This window comes from Amblyomma mixtum, chromosome 2 (assembly GCF_055824585.1).
Source record: "Amblyomma mixtum isolate Tamu chromosome 2, ASM5582458v1, whole genome shotgun sequence".
In the NCBI taxonomy this organism is placed as follows: Eukaryota; Metazoa; Arthropoda; class Arachnida; order Ixodida; family Ixodidae; genus Amblyomma; species Amblyomma mixtum.
Genome location: NC_143013.1, coordinates 12,338,548 through 12,358,417, shown reverse-complemented (window position 1 = coordinate 12,358,417; position 19,870 = coordinate 12,338,548). Strand labels below are relative to the sequence as shown.

The window sequence follows — 19,870 nt, the reverse complement described above, 5'->3', positions numbered from 1 at the left end:
CCTTCAAGACTGGATCCCGCTATGAATGTTTCTTGTCCTTAGTGGACACTAAGAATGTGAAGTTTTTGATGTTAGCATGTTAAGAAATAGGAAAAGTCCGCCAGCACAGCATTTATCTTGAAGCAGCGATTTATACTGACAAGTAAATCTAAATAAGGCCTACTACTTTTCTCATTAATTCAAACTCTGTCTAGTTAGAACAAATTTGAATGAAAATGTCAAGAATGAAATTTGGAGACAAAAGACGTTGCACTTTTTTTTTTCCATGAATTGAAAGTTTTAATATGTACAATCTTGTGTTTGAGGGCTCAAAGGGATGAGTTCAACACCACCTGTTCTTGTGCAGTGCTTTCTCGCCTAGCATCTCCACACTGCTTGCCTTCAACCTGGAAACAAGGCAACAACAAGCATTTGTGATGAGATCTTTATAAACAGCCAAATACATACAAGTTCTAAACTAACTGTGTTTAGAAACTAAAATTTACGTGCACTATATAAGACTTGCTGATCTCCGTCTGCATTATACGAATTAGTTTCAACAAAAATTTTCGGGCTAAGGTGCCCATTACCCTGTCTTGATGCCTTCCACCACATGTCGGTGTCAGCTATCAAAAACTGATCATTTGATCTAAAAACAAGTGGTCAACCAAGTTAAATAAGCAGGAAAATGTGGTGCGGACTAATATTATGTATGTACAGCTAACAGTCATGAAAATGAGTGGCTGCAGGCTTGCGTGAATATCACAACTTTCAAATATCCGAGCTAATAGTATATTAAGTTCCATTTAAATATTTGGTATCCGAAATTCTAAGTTATTTGTCATGAGCAAGTATATTTAATAAACTGCAGTTGAGGAGCTGTGTTTTCAAATTCTGAAATTGCATTTTAAACCTTAAGGAGACACTGAAAACAAATACTAGGAGTTTACCTGCACTGATCTGCACTGATGAGTACCGTGTTCTAATCCTAAAGAGGCCACTCTAAATGAAAATGGAGCTTTTATAAGCTAGAAACTGAAAAACAAAATACATGCGTCGTCATCACTGGCTGATTTCGCAAGGAAAATGCATGCGTTGACAAGTATTTTTGGGTGTTGGTACCAGAACCTATGTACATACAATGCCATTCACTTCAAAATGGTGGCAAGCCATCCTTTTCAGCAAGGACATCACGAGTTAGGATCAACTGGCGAGATTTTAAATCCAATTTTTTTTGCCAATAAAATGTGTCTTTTGCAGCTGGACAAACATCAACATAGCCAGGAATATCCAGAGAATATATTTTTACTAAGAACAATAATTGTATGCAGTTGTCCTTAGTGTCCCATTGATTGGTGAGGTATGTGGGCTTCAACATCCCAAAGCTGCACATAGGCTAAGGGAGAACACCATAGTAGAGAGCTCCACATAATTTCAACCCCCTGGGATTTGTAACATGGCATCACTCAGTACACGGGCGCTCATGCATTTCGCCCCTCCAATTAGATGCAGCCATTGTGGCCAGTATTCAAACTCTTGACCTTGGACTCTGGAGCCAAACACCTCTTTTTGTATAGCCAGGGAAGGGAAACGAGGGGCTCATTATGCATATGAAGGAGGCCAACAGCCACAGAAACAAAGGAGCATAGGGGAACTTTGTTTTTTGTTTAATTTGTGGTGTTGATCAATGGTTACTGTTAGTGATTATTTTATCACATAAAGGTAACTGATTAGAAAGCAGAAAAAACAACCACATGCCGCTGATGGGTTACGGGACATACTACGTCAGCCGCTATGGACGAGGGTGGTGCTGGTGAACACTCTCAACGTTAGGTTACACATAAACACAAATACCCTCAAAAGCAGAAGATTAGACAGCTGTCGCCGCAGCTCAGTTGGTAGAGCACCGGATGCGTAATTCGGAGGTCGCTGTACCCCACCGGTGGCATGTGGTTGTTTTTTTTCATGCTTTCTAATCGAATATCTTTAGCCAATAAAATAATCACTAACAGTAACCATTGATCAATGCCACAAATAAAAAAAAAAAGTTCCCGTATGCTCCTTGGTTTCTGTGGCTGTTGCCTTCCATCTTTTTGTATAGAGTGGTCTTGTGTCGAGGAATTACTAGTAGTTTTGAAAACGCCTGAGTGTGCTCATCAGCTTTTCTTTAAGTACAAAGAAGGATTTAAAGTATTGGCTTCAAAATTGTTTGAAGCAAGTTACTGTTCACTGTGAAAAAAAAAAATCACATATTCCTAGGCAGCACTTCGCTGCCTGCGGGAAGCAGCCTCACGGGCCATGGCAGTGTAAATGTTGGACTGAAACTGACTGCCGAGCGTAAGAGCGAAACTAATCTGGGAACTTTTACCAAATTTGCATCCGCACCATGGCTATGTAAATAGCATAGGCACTTTATCAAAAAAAACCTGGAACAAGTTGCGCTCAAAAATCTAGTGTTACAGTCATTTAAAGCACATGGCCCCAGATTATGGACGTATGCGTCCTTGCAAAATGTGAAGTTTGTCAAATGTTTGCCTGTTGTCTGTAAACGGGAGTGAACAAGAGTGCTTCCTGAACCCTGTACAAAAATTTGGGATTTTTAACTCTCCTGAGATTTCTTGTGTATGTATTTGCTTTTATTACATTATTTTCTTTTGTGCTTGTTACACATGATGCCTAGTTATTACGAGATGAGATGACTCGCTCTGTTAAACAAAGGTCGGACAAGGAATTACCGAATATATTATATTTCTAGGCGCCTATTGCGAGAAGATTGACACATTAACGGACAACACCAATCCAGAAAAGAGGTGGCTTTATTTAGATTCTTCACGAGTGGCGTGAAATTTTAGAACAGTTGGGTAGTTTATGTATATATGGGCATTCAAGGCTGATCACATTACATTTTTATGACAGTCAAGGAGAGCACATGATGCCCAAAGGAAACTGGTTTGGTTTGGTTTATGGGGTTTAACGTCCCAAAGCGACTAAGGCTATGAGAGACGCCGTAGTGGAGGGCTCCGGAAATTTCGACCACCTGGGGTTCTTTAGCGTGCACTGACATCGCACAGTACACGGGCCTCTAGAATTTCTCCTCCAAAGAAATTCTAGCCACCGCGGCCGGGATCGAACCCGCGTCTTTCGGGTCAGCAGCCGAGCGCCATAACCACTGAGCCACCGCGGCGGCCAAAGGAAAGTGTTGCTTGCAATGGCAGCTGTATGCACTGATCTCTGCTGCGTAAGGAAACACGAGAGTTGTTTTCAGCAAGTTTCTTTTGGCTCACAATACACTCCTTGGATGTTGAAACTGTCCCACTCTACGAAGAAAACACTGTGCAAAGTGTTTCCTTGTCAACTTCTCTGAGTTGCCGCTACTTCTACTTTAGTGGCAACTTGTTCGCTCCGTACAAAATGTGATATTTACAGCAGTAAAACAGTAATGCTACTTCCAGTAGTGTTGACGCGCAGGCTGCCTGCCACAACCGATTGTCAGTGTACAGTGTGGTTAATTCTGAATTTGTACACTACACATATTACACAAAACTAATGCACACTAGTTTTGCCCAAACAAGGCACACTGTAATATTGGCACACATTGGACTGCAGGAGAGCGCACCTCCTGCACTTTGGGGGTGAAGTAAATCTAGCTTTGTAAACATGTTGGCAAAACACAAACCAAAACAAATGTAGAGTTTCTCAAGAAAGTCAGCTTGTACTACCTCGATTCTTAGACTCTTTAGAGCTGTAAGAGAGAGAAGGAAGAAGAGAGAGAAAAAAAAGTGGAGTTAACAAAAAGCAGCAACAAAAGCCAAACAGCAGAATAGGTAAGTGTGAGAACATTGCCTGTGAGTGCTGTGTACACATTCTCTTAGTCACTCGTGAAACGCACTAGAGCAAGCACTACCAAAGCTATAAAGCTATACTCTGAGTGCATTTCTTGCTTACTTCCTTTTTCAAAACAATAAAAAAAGAGAAAATGAAACACAGGCAGCAGAACATGAAGAACTAACTTGAATAAATGCTAGAAGCAGCTTGCTGCAACAATCAAACAGCAGGCTCTTGTACATGGTGATTTTTTTTTAACCTTTATAAATTTTTATTTTAAAAACAGGTACGTCAGTGCTGTTGAGCAGGATTGTACAGCCAGTCAGACATTATGCAAATCATATGGATCAATAACTAGATGACTAACCAACTTAAATTAACTAATACACTTTTTATTTTTTATTTTAGTGGGCAAAGTTGTATTGCGAAATTGATGGCCATCAACATACAAGGTGAGTCGTTTTTAAATTCTTTTAATCGGCAGCATGGTTCAAAATATTGACCACCAAAAACATGCATTCAAGAGTTGGCTTTCCTGCATTTCATATTTATAAAATGGTACCTATTTCTCGCACTTCTTACACATTAAATACAGGCACAGTTGATGTATTTGATGACGTAAAAGAAGTTAAATTGATTTTGGCAATGATACCACATGCAGCAACTCCATTTTACAAATATGCAATGCCAGAAAGTCAATCAACGAGCTTTCAAATGTGTGTTTTTGATATTTGATATTTTGAGCTACATACTGAGATGACCAGAACAACCTTGATAACAAAGCTGGGCTTCCTCCTCTGCATTCATTTTATCTTAATATTTTCTGTGCTGCCTTTAGCTCTAGTACTGAGTTCAGCATGGAAAGTGTTTATAGATTTTATGAAAACAAAAGCTCTGCTTCTGGGTTACTTGCATCTTTACATTATTCACAAGCATGACATTATTTGTCTGTCACATTACACATAAAAAGAGCACTAACCAAATCAGTTTCACAAAGGTTAAAATGCGAGAAACACTCCGGAAACAACAACCACTCAGCACTGACCTGCAAGGCCAATGATAAACATGATCAAGGCGCCGAAAGGTTAACGGGATGTGGCACAGGTGGGCAAACAGCGCAAGGAGACAAACAGTAAATACAAATGTAACACAAAATTATGAACCACTATAAGTAGAAATAACGATACAAGTATACTTTTTAATATCTTTGTTCACTCATGTGTCTTACAGCCAGTGAGCGAGGAATATGCATGCTACTACACTGACAAAAGTGAAATAAACTAATAAAACATATGTGCAACAATCACAATACATGAGCACTAGACAGCCAGTGCTAGCAACATTACTAAGCTACCCAATTTTTTAAGTAAGCACCAAATCTTCACTGACCGCACAGAGATAAAAAATCACAGGAGATAAAAGTTGGCAGCATGTTATTCAACATATACTAACAAAGGCCACTATAAATGAAAGACTTTATGTTATGCTTGCTTTTCTAAACACACAGAATGAATCGGGACCTCCAAGGAAAACCCTGAACATATATCCATTATAACAGAACATAACAAGCATTACGTATGACTAACAAAGTACACTGCTAAAGCTGCTGCATATGCTCATTCTGCTGCATATGCACCCAGTTCCACAAAGTTGCAGGAACGTTTAATTATAATGTTAAACCAAGAATTTCATTCAATCAGGAAAACTAGAAATTAGGCCTGTGCAAATATTCAGTTTCCGATCTGAACATTTGGTATTGGAAGTCTTGAAGTATTTGTCTCAAGCAAATAATGTTACTGGAACGCTTGCTTTGTGTAATTTCGGTTCAACAAAGCGAGACAGTGTGGGCATCAGGGGAGCTGGCACGAGGCACATGGAGATGAGTGCCCCTTTTCCGATGCCTGATGTCAGGTGGCACTGGGCACACGGTGCATACACCTAGTACATGTTCATGGAGTCACCGCGTAAAAGCAACAGCTTCGCAACAACGCAACCGCAATTAAAGCAAGCAGTTGGAGGTCCCACACCCCGTACAGACATAGACTCCACATGCAGGCTGGCTCCCCAATTTTCAAAGGCCATTTTTGCAGAGTTGACACCACTTCAAAGAGTGTGACAAAGCCTCAACACATTCTCTTTTTCATATAAATACCTTGTTTGTTAGAAAATGCATGAATTTGAAAATGCCTATTATGCTGTTCAACCTTTTTTGTGTGCCAGAAATACCCAAAAATTCTCTTTGAAATTATTCGAAGTACTGTTAGCTTCGGACAAAAAACCACTATTACGCACAGGCCTACTCCAAATGCATTTCCTAACTACTAGGATATAAAAATTAGTCAAATAAAAAAGAAATAAATTGCGAGACTGGCTTTCATATAAACAAGACTTTAGCCATCCACATGTTTTATGCAACAAAGGATAAACCAGGTTACAGCATGAAGCCACACTGTCTGTTTTTAAGCTAAAGACTATAATGTATCAAACAACCAAGCCATTGCTGATGTGACTAAAGCAGCTAGGCTAGTAATATAGATCAAAGAAAAACAAAGAAAAGAGCTTCCTTACAATGGAGTGCTGGGTCTTCATACGGACAACTTGGGCTGGCTTGTGGAGAAAGAGATGACAAATTTAGCAACTTCAAAAGGCATGCAACCAGGTCCTCTCAACTATAAGCAGAGCTGACAAGGCGACTCTCATCTATTTCACTGCAATAGGAACCCTACGGCTTCTATCTCAAACTTGTAGCACAGAAGTTTATGTACACCAACAGCAGTCTTATCACCATCTTATGAAAGATGAGATCACCTAGTTCGGCACTGTGCTCTCACCGAAAAAAAACTGCTGCTTTTTTTAAAGTGAAGTGAAGAGAACTTCACCTTGGCTCCTTTGTTACACAAAACGCAAGCTGAGGAAGATGCCCATCATCCTTCATGCCTAACGGAAACAAGTGTCAGTGTATGCTAGTGACGGCGAGCGGATCATCTTTGGAGGCGATGCGCTGGTACCCACTCGAGACGAGAGCCCCAGATCGCTGTGATGAAGAGGGCGGCGAGTCCAGCAGGGCTGTGGTCAGGTCCGGCAAGGTGCCGTCACCCGAGGCACCGCGCTGCTGCTGTTCGCGTGTGCTCTGCAGCAGCCCCTGAAGGCTGGACAGTGACACGTCCCAGTCCTTGAAGGCGTTCAGCAAGAATATCGCGCACACCACTGTCATGAAGCCCGTGAGGCTACCTGCGGGACGAGCAAAAGGAGCTTCCACTCAACCTCTGTGCCACTGCATGCTTGGACACTTAAAGGTGCACTGAAGAGGAATCTGAACTCGTCTTTTTGCCGCGGGAACTCAATCTGCACGTTCCGAGCAATCTTAGAAACTTCGATTTATTGCCCTGTGTGGCTGATTTTCCTAATTAAATCGAATTAACGTCTGGCTCCCGCCTTTTTTTTTTTTTAATTCTCCCTCATACATTTGGCGGAGTCGACCAACGCGTGGAGTGCCTTGCAGCCAGTCCCGCGGCGGCTTGCCGCTCTGCCATCGGCGGAGTAATACGTAGTCGTCCGTAGAAGCAAATAGTCCGCGCGTATTTTTATTTCTGCGGGCTTATTTTGCAGCTATATTATCTGCGAATGAAACTATTTATTTACGGAAACCTAAAAAACAAAATAAAGAGAAAGCAAAGCCTCCACGGAGCTGGCTGCAAGGCACTCCACGCGTTGGTCGACTCCGCCCACCGTACGAGGGAGAATTTTAAAAAAAGGCGGGAGCCGGACGTTAATTCGATTTAATTAGGACAATCAGCCACACAGGGCAATAAATCGACATTTCTAAGAATGCTCAGAACGTGTAGATCGAGTTCCCGCGGCAAAAAGACGAGTTTAGATTCCTCTTCAGTGCACCTTTAAGCATGTCCTATCTGGGCCACTGAGAGAGTACATGTAGGAATGGAACCCCTATCTTTGACACAAATACAAAATAATGAACAAATGGAATCAGAAGGAAAATAATTAACGGCATCAATCAAACTGAGGACAGTAAGAATCAATGAAAAGGAAAATGACAGATGTAACATTAAGAAACAGAAAGACAGCAGACTGGGTTTGGAACCAAACAAGAGTTAAAGGGACCGAACATTGAATTTTAAGCACCCAATTTTTTTCGCCACAACAGAAAGCTTGTTGTCTAAGGTGATGGATTCCACAACAGCTGCATTGCGAATGCTGTTGCAGATTTTTACCAAGAATTTTATGGTCAGCGCATCCACCCTTCTTTATGCATCCCAAGGCTGGAAACCATGATCAGCGAGCACTAAGGCGATAGAAAGCATATCGGTGAAAGTGCTCTACCAAAAACTAACATAAATCTTGCCCGTCAAACAGTAATCAGTCATTTTTAGAATACAGTCGCATCCATTTTAGTTTCCATATCCAAAGCAGTTACAGCACAGTAATGTACTCCTCGTGGACAAAAGTTTTAGTGGACTGTGGACCGGCACAGTAATGGACTCCTCGTGGACAAAAATTTTAGTGGACTGTGGTTGCCGGTCCATTTAAGAAATGCAAAACATTGTGGCATCATTTAGCACCAAAAGCTAAAAGCACATGGTCAACAATGCAAAAGGAACGTTGCTTGTCATCAAAGGGCACACTAGACAGTGTGTAAACTATAAAAAAACATGACAAACACCCCTGAGAGAAAAAAATACACTGTGCACTTAAAACAAATCAGCAGTACTTTAATGAGATGTGGTCACGTGGAGGGATACAGTCATAATGGTGGGTGTCACCGCATGAGAACTTTTAATGCAATTTTCCATTGGAAATTAAAATTCGATGTTTCTTCGATACAGCAGTGCTCAGTTCTTACAATATGGGGCAGGATGTTTTTATTTCTGCCATAATCCAGTGGTACATTTTGGTCACTGGTCAGTCCCTTTAACATGTCCATTGCGTCGTGGATCGCCGGTGGGTCTTGTCATTTATTTATCCTGTGCGGTCGTGAATACCGGGTCACACGATGAAGCTGTAGGACAGAATTTATTTACTGTGAGGCCCCCTTTCTCAGGCCTCACAATAAAATCTCGCCCGTAGCTCCATCGTGTGACCGAGCATACGTGGCTGCAGAGCATGAATAAATGACATGGCCCAGTGGTGACCCACAACACTGGGGACATGTCAAAGGAACCATGAGATGATTTCGAAGATTGCCGATAAATGTATTCAGTGCGTAGAAGATTTTGAGCATTCACACCAAGTAAGAGACCTTGGAACGGAGCCAGCAATTTGTTGTTCATTTTTAAAAACCGTGACTTTTAAACTTAATGGGCTAATCGATCACCGCATAATGATTGTTTTTGGAACTATTTTCTGAGAATGTATACGTTACAGGTACTGGTGATGTCATGGTGAGTGGCAAACCACCAGACACTGCCATTCGCTGTAGTCATGACAGCCATGGCGTCGCGAGCACATTTCTGGCAGCCGACAAAAGTCGTCAGCCCGCATATAGCTATGTGAAACCCTCGCGTGTGCAGGGTCTCTCGCGCACATGTTTCTGAATTGTCGCTGCCGCATCTTTCTGTTGATGGCTGTGGAGCTATCTGCTGTATCTTTTGTGTTCGCCTGAGATCAACACGCTTTGCAGTGTTGCGACTACCGAGGCATCAAGCTCAAGCACTTTCTTCCTGAAGATGTGCATTAATGAGCTACCTGGAGCACATCGGACTGCCAGCATCGGACACTGGCTGGAAGTAGGCAAACTGAGCGTCAAAGCATGACATATTCACGCGTTGGGCGCAGCCCTAATCTGTCCTCTATTTTCTATCAGGTGCCCCCGAGTGTATGATCTGAGGGGAGAGGAGGAGGAGCATCATTCTGATTCGCCGACATCTTCTGTGTTAATGAATCTATGATCAGATACGACTCCAGTCTGCAGCAAAGCTCCGCCCATATTCAAGAGAGTCGAACAGAATTCCTTCCGTCACGAAAAGTAAACCACTAATCAGGAGACCTAAACTATAAGCTCAAGAATTCTGATTCCTCTGGTTTTTTTTTATACAGTCAAACATTAAAAAGGTGATTTTGTTCACTGTGTGTCAGAGGAGTAGTACAGGATGCTGTAGACAGTGGCCCACTGTTACCAACTGCTGTTCTTTTTTTAGTTGTATCCTACTACAGCCAAAAAATTCCTCTGACGGGGTGATGAGTAATGGAATACCTGTCATTCAACCACTTTCCTTAAACTCAGTATATATTGGTTTGGTTTGGTTTATTGGGGTTTAACGTCCCAAAGCAACTCAGGCTATGAGGGACGGCATAGTGAAGGGCTCCGGAAATTTCGACCACCTGGGGCTCTTTAACGTGCACTGACATCGCACAGTACACGGGCCTCTAGAATATTGTTTCATAGTCCCTTCAATTAGCGATGTGCAACTAATACTTTTCCGAAACTGAATTGAATACAAATAGGCCATGAAAAAAAAAAGCTTTCAGATCGATTTGAATACACACAGTGCAGTTAAAAACTGAATCAAATATGAAATTAATACTGAAACAACCGAACCAAATTCAAATTGAATATTTGTGTGATTTGCTACCTGGGCCAATATGCGCAGAAAATGATTATTCATGTGAAACGTCAGAGAACTAGCGGAGAACATATAATGCAGAGAGCAGATAAGTGATGGTCGCTTAGAATAACAGAATGGAGTATAAGGGAAAGCAAATGTAACAAGGGGCAACAGAGGTTCAAGTGGACATATGAACTGGTTTGGTTTGGTTTATGGGGTTTAACGTCTCAAAGCGACTGAACCAAAGCCTTATCTTTAAAGAGAATAGTTTCAGTGCACCTGCCGACAGATCATGAAAAAGTGTAGTCATTTCTCAGTAATTTGAGCTCCAAGGAGACCAAACTATGTTTTAATTATGCAAAGTCCAAATTAAGGGACACTGTTTTAATGCATCTGATGTTGACAAAACTGCGGCATCATTTAAAATAAATAATAAAATGAATTAAGCAGGTTTTATTTCATGACATTTCACTACATAAAGGTAAAGAGGTTGTTTAATGCTGGGCACTCAATCACGTATCTAATATAATTAACTAAGCAATCATAACACTGGAATCACTAACTCACAAATAGCTCGAATCCTATAAATGTGCTGCACTACTGAACAGCTTTCAATGGTTAAAAACTATGCACAACATAAGGAATGAAGCTAACCACTTGACAACAAAGCTTACCTAGCACGTCTTCCCCACTCAAGTTTCCCCATTCTTTGAACAGGATGGCCGATGCAATCAGCACAAAGGTGGTGAAGAACACGTAGTAGATTGGCGTGACTACAGATGTGTTGAAGACATCCAGTGCCTGAAAGAAGCAGTGCCATCCCGTAAGTTGTGCTTCGAGCAGGAAACAATATGGAAAACTATAAATGCTGTCAGATGATTTCCTACCAAGTCCATAAGTGTTAAAGATTAAGTCAATTCTTTAGCAAAGCAGTGTTCAAAGGTCACATTTGATAAATGACCTGTTCACTGAGGAAGGGGCTGCCGCCAGACCTCAGTGTGAAGTTTTCTATACATAAACTATAGAAAGCCCAATTTTCTTCAATGATCAAAGATCGTGAAATTCAGTGGGGAAACAGAACTGCCCTTCCATAGAACCGCGCCTTCCGTGAGTGACCCATATATGAGACAACACCATATAGCAGCACTGCCACTGTCAAGCTCACCTTATTGAGGTAGTTCATCTGGACAGAGATGCAGATGATGACACCGATGAGACACACCCAGGTCACCCAGGAGGTGAACTCGTTGCGGCCAGCAAATGTCTCGCGCAATGCCAGACCCAGGCCCTTGCAGCCCATGACCGAGAGAGAGCCGATGACCGAGCAGATGGCCACATAGATCACCACGTTGGAGGTGCCGTACTTGGGGGCATAGATCACCATCAGGATGCTGGCCGCCGTCACCACAAAGATCACGTATACTATGAACGCTGTAGAGGAAGGAGGGAGGAGGGGAGGGGGCGTAGTGCAGCAGAAAAAAAAATGAAAAGAAATTTTCAGATAAACTATTTGCTAACAACACGAGACACTGGTGCAGAAATGCATCCCCACTATCCACTCATAGAAGCCCCAGTATCCTATTGAGGCTATATTCTTCTTATACATCTATAACTCCCACTTTTCACGTAGATAACATAGACAACATATCTTAGATTCTGCTTCTACAGCCATGTGTGCAGTGTCCACTATATGTGGCCATATATATACTGTGTATGCTTTAAAAGAGATTGGCAGTCTCTGCTATTATCTATGTGAGCTCTTTGCAGTGAGGACTGAAAAGTGCTACCACAAAATGTGATGCCACAAAATGTGCTGGGCAAAAAATTTCACGTGAAAGCCCAAGTATGCATTTCCGCATTGAAACATGCTCACCAGTCCCGTGACAGTAATCCATAATGCCAACTCTTCCTCCAGTAAAGCAGTGAAGACTCACCAGGTTCGACGATCATGGTGCCAAGCATTTCCATGCTTTCAACATTGCCTTCCTTGGGGCTGTGCAGAACGATAACAGTGGAGCCAAGCACACACAGTAAGCAGGCTACCTTTCCAATGAGGTTCAGTCGTTCGTTCAGGAACTTGGACGACAGGATAGCGCTGCAACACAAAAAACAGTGTCACAGTGCAACAGCCCTTTGACACACTTGCACAACAGTCGTATGTATTTTGACAGGTAATAAAAACAACAACAATCACAGCACAGCTAGAAACCACGACCCATTTTACTGTCAAATGCTGTCCTTTCATGACGGACACGAGTGCAAAAAGAGGAGTGCAGTAAATGAATGCATAAGATCGGATACAACACTCCTTGTTCAAACTATAATCAGCAGTTGGACTTTCTTGGTCTCTATTATTTGAAAATTCAGCCGACCCTTTTTTTGGTTTATTTCAGAATGCAAGTTCCATTTTTTTTTCGGCAGATATTATTTTCAACAACTGAATTACTGACTTCTTTCCATGAGGCAATTCTGTGTAGAGTCTATCTTTGTGTTTTAGAGCGCAGCTCTTATGCGCCTGTCCCTGGGTTCCGCACCGTCGGCATTGTCAGCGTAACATGCCACCTCACAGGTGGCGTGTGCGACGTTTTACAGGTGGCATGTTGGGAGGTAGTAGCAAAGTGAAATGCCACCTGCCATGGCGAGAGCGGAGGAATGGATAACGGGAAAGTGGAAAAAAGAAATGAAAGTGTACTTCCAAGAACTAAGTTGCCTTGTTATCGTTGGGCTGTCGCACTAGGCTGAATGAGAGGGTGGGTCATCACGTGGTGTGCGTGTTGATGGCAGCAATGAAACTGCCTCTCAGCCACCGCAGCAGCCAGAACATAATACTTTTTCGTGACACCCATGCACAGTTTTGTGTCAGTGTCCTAGATGCAGTCGATAAACCTATGTAACCGATTAGTGCTCTAAGTGGGTGATGATAGTGAACAAACAGTGATAAACTAGCAAGCGGTGAGGAGGTGATGCTTCCCGGTCTGCAGTGGCGTGCAAGCTAGTGGGGAAATACCTGAAATCACACTACTGCGCTGTTTAACCCACAAAAACACCATCACATTACAACCCTAGCTTCGCTACTTAGTTAAAATTCAACTCTGACTGAGCATAACTTGTACTCAACAGCCGGCTACCTATGCCTAGCATGTCAAGAATACTGATCTTTACCAGTTCAAACCTAATTTTGAACACTGAATTTGATGTACTTATATCCTTTTTTTTTTTCGGTTTAAACCGAACAGTCCATCCTCTAACTATAACGTAACTGCTGAAACAAGCAAGTATAAACACTATGGAAGATCAATCACACCTAAAGAAGAAAAATGTAGAAAACAGCACAGGACACTACAAACAAAAGCATCAAGAACATGGTGACACCAATTATTTAAACTGCCAAAGAAAGGCAGTTTCCTTGTCAGTCAACTCTAGAAGAGAACCAATACATCTTTGTCATTTGTGTTTGTCAGTCGGTGCTGCTACTTTCGCGCCTTTGTCTGTTATGAAGTTTTCCAGCTAGCTGCTCTATGAATCATGTTACGCTGACTTTGCATAATATAAGCAGCAGCATGAGAAAAGCTACCAGGCTATATTGTAACTAGTGCACAAATAAGAACAAAATGTTTCATGACAATGATATGGTTGATGTGGCAGGTGGCAATGCAACACAAAGAAACTCAACTGATACACATGGTTACTTATGTTGCACAGTTGGGCCTGTATTTGTGTAAACCATTTTAATATCATATTTTCCCCTATTAGAGCTCTTACAGCTATGTTTCCATACAGTTCAGCTATCAAACAAATTCAGTTTTTATTGTGCAGCGTACTGGTTTAGTACAACCACATAGAACCTTTTTTTTTTTTTCATCATAACCATTGACTTCACTGTGAGGAAAAAGTTTAAATTTCACAGGAAAGTTGGCTGTGGGTTCACTAAACTTATATTTTTTAATGCCTACAGATTAGTGCCAAGAAAAATTTCATATTCATACAGTGGTGAAAAGGGCAACATCTTCATAATACGCCATTCAAGCAAAGCTAGTGACGTCACGTGGATACCCCTTGCAGTAGGAGCTAAAATAAAGGTTCCTGGAAGCTGCAGCACAGTTAATAAGGTTTCCGAACAAATGCACAAATTTTCACTCCTGCACCCAGTAAGCATTTTCTAGCCAAGGATAAGCACTAGTAAAGGAGTTTGGTTTGGTTTATGGGGTTTAACGTCCCAAAGCGACTAAGACTATGAGAGACGCCGTAGTGGAGGGCTTCGGAAATTTCGACCACCTGGGGTTCTTTAACGTGCACTGACATCACACAGTACACGGGCCTCTAGAATTTCTCCTCCAAAGAAATTCAGCCACCGCGGCCGGGATCGAACCCGCGTCTTTCGGGTCAGCAGCCGAGCACCATAACCACTGAGCTACCACGGCGGCGTACTCTAGTATAGGAGTGTAAAAGAGGGTACTGAAATGCCCTTTATACTATGAGCCATGGCCTCACCTCACTAAGACACTGAGGGCGCCCAAGGGTGTAACAAGTGATGCAGGTGCAAAGGCATACGCTGCAAAGTTTGCAGCTTCTCCGACGGCCACTGAAAGAAGCAGAAAAAAAAGAAGGAAAAACACACTCAATTCTCACAGCTTCCTTCACTAAGCAGAGAGAAGGAAGGAAGAAATGAATGAAAACAGTACTTAAGATACAGTTTTGCAGTACTTACTGAGAATAAGGCCAGCCCACCAGACCCATTCCTTGAGGTAGCCATAGCCTCCGGCACCTAGGAGAAGATTTATGAGAAACTGGAACGGCATATTTCTCAGATATGATAGACAACACACCAGAAGCCCTTTATGGGGATACGAAGGGCCAAATGAAGTTGTCCCATACTCAATGATTACCGTACTGTAATGAAAGAAAATTTAATTTCACTAAAAACTGAGCTTTTATAAGCTAGGACAGAGCAAAAAATGAAGTACAGACATCACTGCCACAGGCCAGTTTTGAAAGCAAACTGCAATGATCTCAATATATATTACGCGGATCTCTGAGGCTTGACCACACTGCCATCTACCTACAGTCGGAGATCACAGAGCCCTTATGTCACGAGTTTGAATGGACTGGATGGAAAAAACATTTTACTTTCAACTCCAAATTTGTCAACAACAAATATGCCTTTAGATGCCGAACAAATGTTGACAGAACCACAAAAGGCCAAACAGTTGAATTTTGGTAAGAAAGAAAACTAAACTGAGTTGTCCTCAGTGTTCCTTTAATTAAAGAAACTTCCTACCTGCCCTGGTCTGACCCTTGCTGTTGATGCGCAGGAGCCCTTTCTTCTTCACAATGAAGCTGGTACCAATAAAGATGCTAGAGCTTATCGCCAGTATGAGACCAGTGTAGAAGTGGCTCTTGGCGAGCGCATCATTCAGGTCAAAATCATTGGTTGTGGTCGACATTGCCGGGTCCTCTTCCATTGGTTAAATCTTGAGGGCACTGCCCATCTGCAGCCGCAGGTGCATGCAAGTTGAACAATTAACACCATGGTGAACATCCACTTGTGATAAAGCTAGAAACCTTGCAAAATATCAAGGAAACAAAAATCTTGCACATTTCACATCCTGCATTAGTGATCAGTAAAACTGTGTATAATGACCATATTCTCAAGTTAAGTGAGATAAAATTCACTGCACAGCTCTGTTTTTCTTCCTTTTCTGTTCCAGACCAATCCATGGTCCACATTTACAAACGACACAGTTACACAGGGTGATGTGTCTAACAATGCAATTCAAGGATAGGGCTGAGTCGGGCTGGTTGGTTCATGTTGAATGGTACGGCAAAACAGCACTGACGGAAGGGACGGAAGAAGACGAGACAGACACATGCGCAGACACAGCGCATGTGTCTGTCTCGTCTTCTTCCACCGCATGTGTCTGTCTCGTCTTCTTCCGTCCCGTCCGTCAGCGCTGTTTTGCCGTACAATTCTAACAATGCAAGAATGCAGTTTTGTTGATGTTGATTTATAGTGGAAAACTGCACTGCTTTCAAAGCATAAAACTGTTTGCACACAAAAGCTGGGATGAGTGATAAGAGATCTTCACTACACACTTTTTCCTGGCTCTTTTCGATGAGCCCCCCTTACAGCTGCATACAGTATTCTAGTGCTCTCAAAGTAGTGTGCTTTTTCCACTGTGATATCTGTAGCAAGGTGAGTTTGGAACCATTTATGACGATAGGTGTATGGAGATTTTTGTCTCAGGCAACCAGCATTGCCTTTGTGTACTGCAAGTGAAAACTACAGAGGTTACGTGCTATGCTGTGTAGTTACGTGCTATGCTGATGAGAACATTATGCAAGTGAGACTGAGACACAAGGGATCAGGTGGACAGAGAAATGGGTTCCCTCAAGAATGTACCGCCTCCTGTCATGTGATCAGGCCCGCCTGTGGGTGAACACACTTAAAGGAGGGTTAAGGAGGCACCAGTATGCTATTGTCCCATAGAACCCACTATCACTTTTCTTTCTATGTAGCCTCCCTTGCAAACCATCGTTGCAAATGCTGAACTGTGAACAACTTTCTGGAGGCAAAAGGGGTTTCAATCATGCAACAAAGTGCACAATGTTTGGTCTTCTAGAGGCCAAGACACACTTTGTCTGTCCAGGTCAGCAAGCTTAAGTATTTGTCAAATGAGGTTTGGTTTGGTTTATGGGGGTTTAACATCCCAAAGCGACTCAGGCTATAAGGGATGCCGTCGTGAAGGGCTCTGGAAATTTCGACCAACTGGGGTTCTTTAACATGCACTGACATCGAATGAAGAGTAATCAAACGAACATGTAGCAAATAGAGAATGCTGACACTTGAAACTGCCTATAGCCGCATACAAGTCAAGAATGGCATGGCATATGCCAGAGAAAGGAGGCCATCCAACTCAAGTTGTCGCCCTACTTCAATGACATCGTGACCAACTACCTTTCACCAGCTACTGGCAGGTCATAATAATGGGTCAACACACAGCTGGAAGGCCTCCTTTGACGGTCATGTACCGCTTTGTTCTTGAGTTGTATATGCGTATAGCTGCATGCAATCAAGAGAAGCACGTGCAAAGGATTAAAAATTAAAGGAAGAAAAAAGCAACTCAATCATGTGAATTTAACATTAGCCTAATTGTAAATCCAAGACTGCCTTGTTTATGCTCCCACAGTTTACTGGAAAATGAACAGTTAGCAGCTTCTTTGGGCCGATTAAAATTTGTAAGATAGGCAAGGCAGATGACACTGTATGATGTCATCACAGAGTTAAACTGTATACAACAGACAGAAAGTGACATTTAACAGACCACTGGTATTGCAGTAGCTTTGTTTACGATATCAAAGCCGTGGACAGTACTCTACGAAAGTGCGTAAAATGCGTGCAGTTTAATGCAAACTGCAAATATAACAGTGTAATTTTCATTTCAAGGAAACATTGTCACTTTATAAATGGCACCATTGAACGTACGCTTAGCATGCTGGATGACTAAACGTATGAAAAACTTACAAACTGATAACAAAGTTTGGTCTTAATCACGAGATGTTCCACAGTGCAAAACGGGAAATTCGAATGGTCAGATATCAACTGCAACGGCACACCAAAAGTTTGACGCCAGTCAAGTGAAAGGACCTCATTTTTCCAACTATAACACTACGCTCGAAAACGTTTTTCAGTATGCGTACACTGAACAGTTCACAGAGGCACGCCAGCTGTTCAGACGCAAGATTTACAGCTGTTCATGTGCCACCATTTGGTTCTTTCCTTTTTTTTTCTCTCTTCAGGTTGCTACGTAGGTAGATTGACCTGGGTGCCATTCCGTCGCATAGTAGGTGGATTCTGATTTTTCAGATAACTGCTGTCACAGACAGATACCGACCATCAGCGTAGCATCCGAACAACCCCCCAACTTGCGCACTGCGCAAATTCAGATGTGTTGGACTTCGTTCTGCGACAGTTCAAGACTGCTAGCCCAAATATGTCACAACACCATAGAAATGCACACCTAACAGGTATTATCAAGGGGTCACTCACCGTTCAGCATTTCATGAAACCGCGGACAGATAATCGGTTACTACTTGGCGAAGCAACGCGCTCCTGATATGCAATCCACATTTGGCACGTCAAGGACGAACAGCCTCTCCTACTTAAGGAATTTTGACAACCCGGTCTTCAAACCGGGTTGTGTTAGGCGGCCGAGGCAGATGAATCTGCTACCTCATACAAGTTGGTCTTCTCTAGCTGGCACAAGATCTCGCGCACGAACAGCCAGCTCCGGTTGATCGGCCTCTTCAGTTTCTGTTGTTGGCAGTTCTCGCGTTCGCGGCAACGCATCGTCATTGAGGCCAGCTAACCAGCGTGGCCAAATTACATAGTTTTGCGCGCTTAAATAGATTGCATCACTTTGCATCAAGAGCAACGCGCGAACCAAACCTACAAAAATCTACAAAACTATTCTCTATCGTTTTTTTTTTTTTTTTGTAACGTCTGAACTTACATTGCCAGATAAAGCAGATAGTGTTTCAGAGTGAAATAGTCGTTTTTTTTTTTCTTGTTTCAAAGACGCAGACACACTAAATATTAGTTAAATGTTTTTGTTTGTAACTATTCAAAAAATATTAATACACAAAAATAATTATGTGCCATTTTTTTTTTCAACTATTGAATTGAATTTTTTTTGTTATTGCAGTTTCGGTTTCTTTGGTTGCTCAAGGCAGTGACGTTAAACACAGCAATGTAATCGCTGCCTCATCATTCGTTCCCATTTCAGCTTCCGAGACAGACTAGTTTAAGCTTTTTAGTACTATTACAGTGCCTAGAATATACTGCAGAACTATATTAAAATGATGAAGCAGCGAATATGTCGCAGTTTTATTCCTCACGTGACGTCACAACCGAAATACTTTGTTCGACTGATGCAACTGAAGCTAAAACATTATAAAAACAAATTCAATTATTAATTATTTGTTTGACAGTTGTGCGTAAGACATCTATCACCACGAGGAATTTTACACCCACAAAGTTTCTTCCTTAAAGTAGTTTCGCTTCTGGTTTCGACGTTTTCCGGAAGAGGCTGGCGTAAAGGCTGGAACAAATTAGAACGACGAAGCAATGACTAGGTGAAGGAGTTATCTGCTGGCGCGAAGGTCTAGTTGTGGGAGGGTGGAAGTAGGAACAAGTGACTTACATATGACAGTCAATACCTGCTTCATGTGACCAAAGTTTACTACTATTTCGCGCATTTGGGGTTCCTTTTCCTTTAAAGGACTATAAACACTTAATTTTAGTTGCGTGTTTTCTTCTTTCAAATAATGCTTTAGACATTCGAATACATGGAACACCGAGTGGTATTTAACTACTACTGCTAAATAATTAATAACTGCATTTCTTCTTGACGCTCTTTTGGTTGCATCAACCGAACGATAGCTGTGGCCTGCAGCTCACAGATCCTAAGGTTAGGTCACTTGAGGCACAAAAAACTTGCAATATA

General features: G+C 42.1%; 1 protein-coding gene across 3 annotated transcripts; it reads right to left on the bottom strand.

Moving 5' to 3' along the window:
- Window positions 1-243: 243 nt before the first annotated feature.
- spict (magnesium transporter spict) lies at window positions 244-18,765 on the bottom strand. 3 transcript variants are annotated; one of them, XM_089570519.1, is made up of 9 exons: window positions 18,415-18,765; window positions 15,646-15,856; window positions 15,076-15,132; window positions 14,859-14,949; window positions 12,302-12,462; window positions 11,533-11,798; window positions 11,042-11,168; window positions 6,817-7,035; window positions 244-386 (listed from the first exon to the last, which is right to left on the bottom strand). In XM_089570519.1, exons 2-9 carry the CDS (start codon window positions 15,827-15,829, stop codon window positions 382-384), a joined length of 1,110 nt encoding a protein of 369 aa, XP_089426645.1. In that variant the 5' UTR covers window positions 15,830-15,856; window positions 18,415-18,765; the 3' UTR covers window positions 244-381. The 3 variants fall into 3 exon arrangements, with proteins under 3 accessions (XP_089426645.1, XP_089426646.1, XP_089426644.1); XM_089570520.1 differs by lacking the exon at window positions 6,817-7,035; XM_089570518.1 differs by lacking the exon at window positions 244-386 and having other exon boundaries at window positions 4,983-7,035; window positions 18,415-18,763.
- Between the last annotated feature and the right edge of the window lie 1,105 nt (window positions 18,766-19,870).

What these genes read in the sequence shown, in the direction of transcription:
- spict (XM_089570518.1), bottom strand. Translation starts at nt 15,829, where the DNA reads ATGGAAGAGGACCCGGCAATGTCGACCACAACCAATGATTTTGACCTG. An exon ending in GTGGGCTGGCCTTATTCTCA is followed by an intron (nt 14,950 to 15,075) that starts GTAAGTACTGCA and finishes TGCTTCTTTCAG; the next exon opens with TGGCCGTCGGAGAAGCTGCA. An exon ending in CACCATGATCGTCGAACCTG is followed by an intron (nt 11,799 to 12,301) that starts GTGAGTCTTCAC and finishes CTTCCTCTACAG; the next exon opens with CGTTCATAGTATACGTGATC.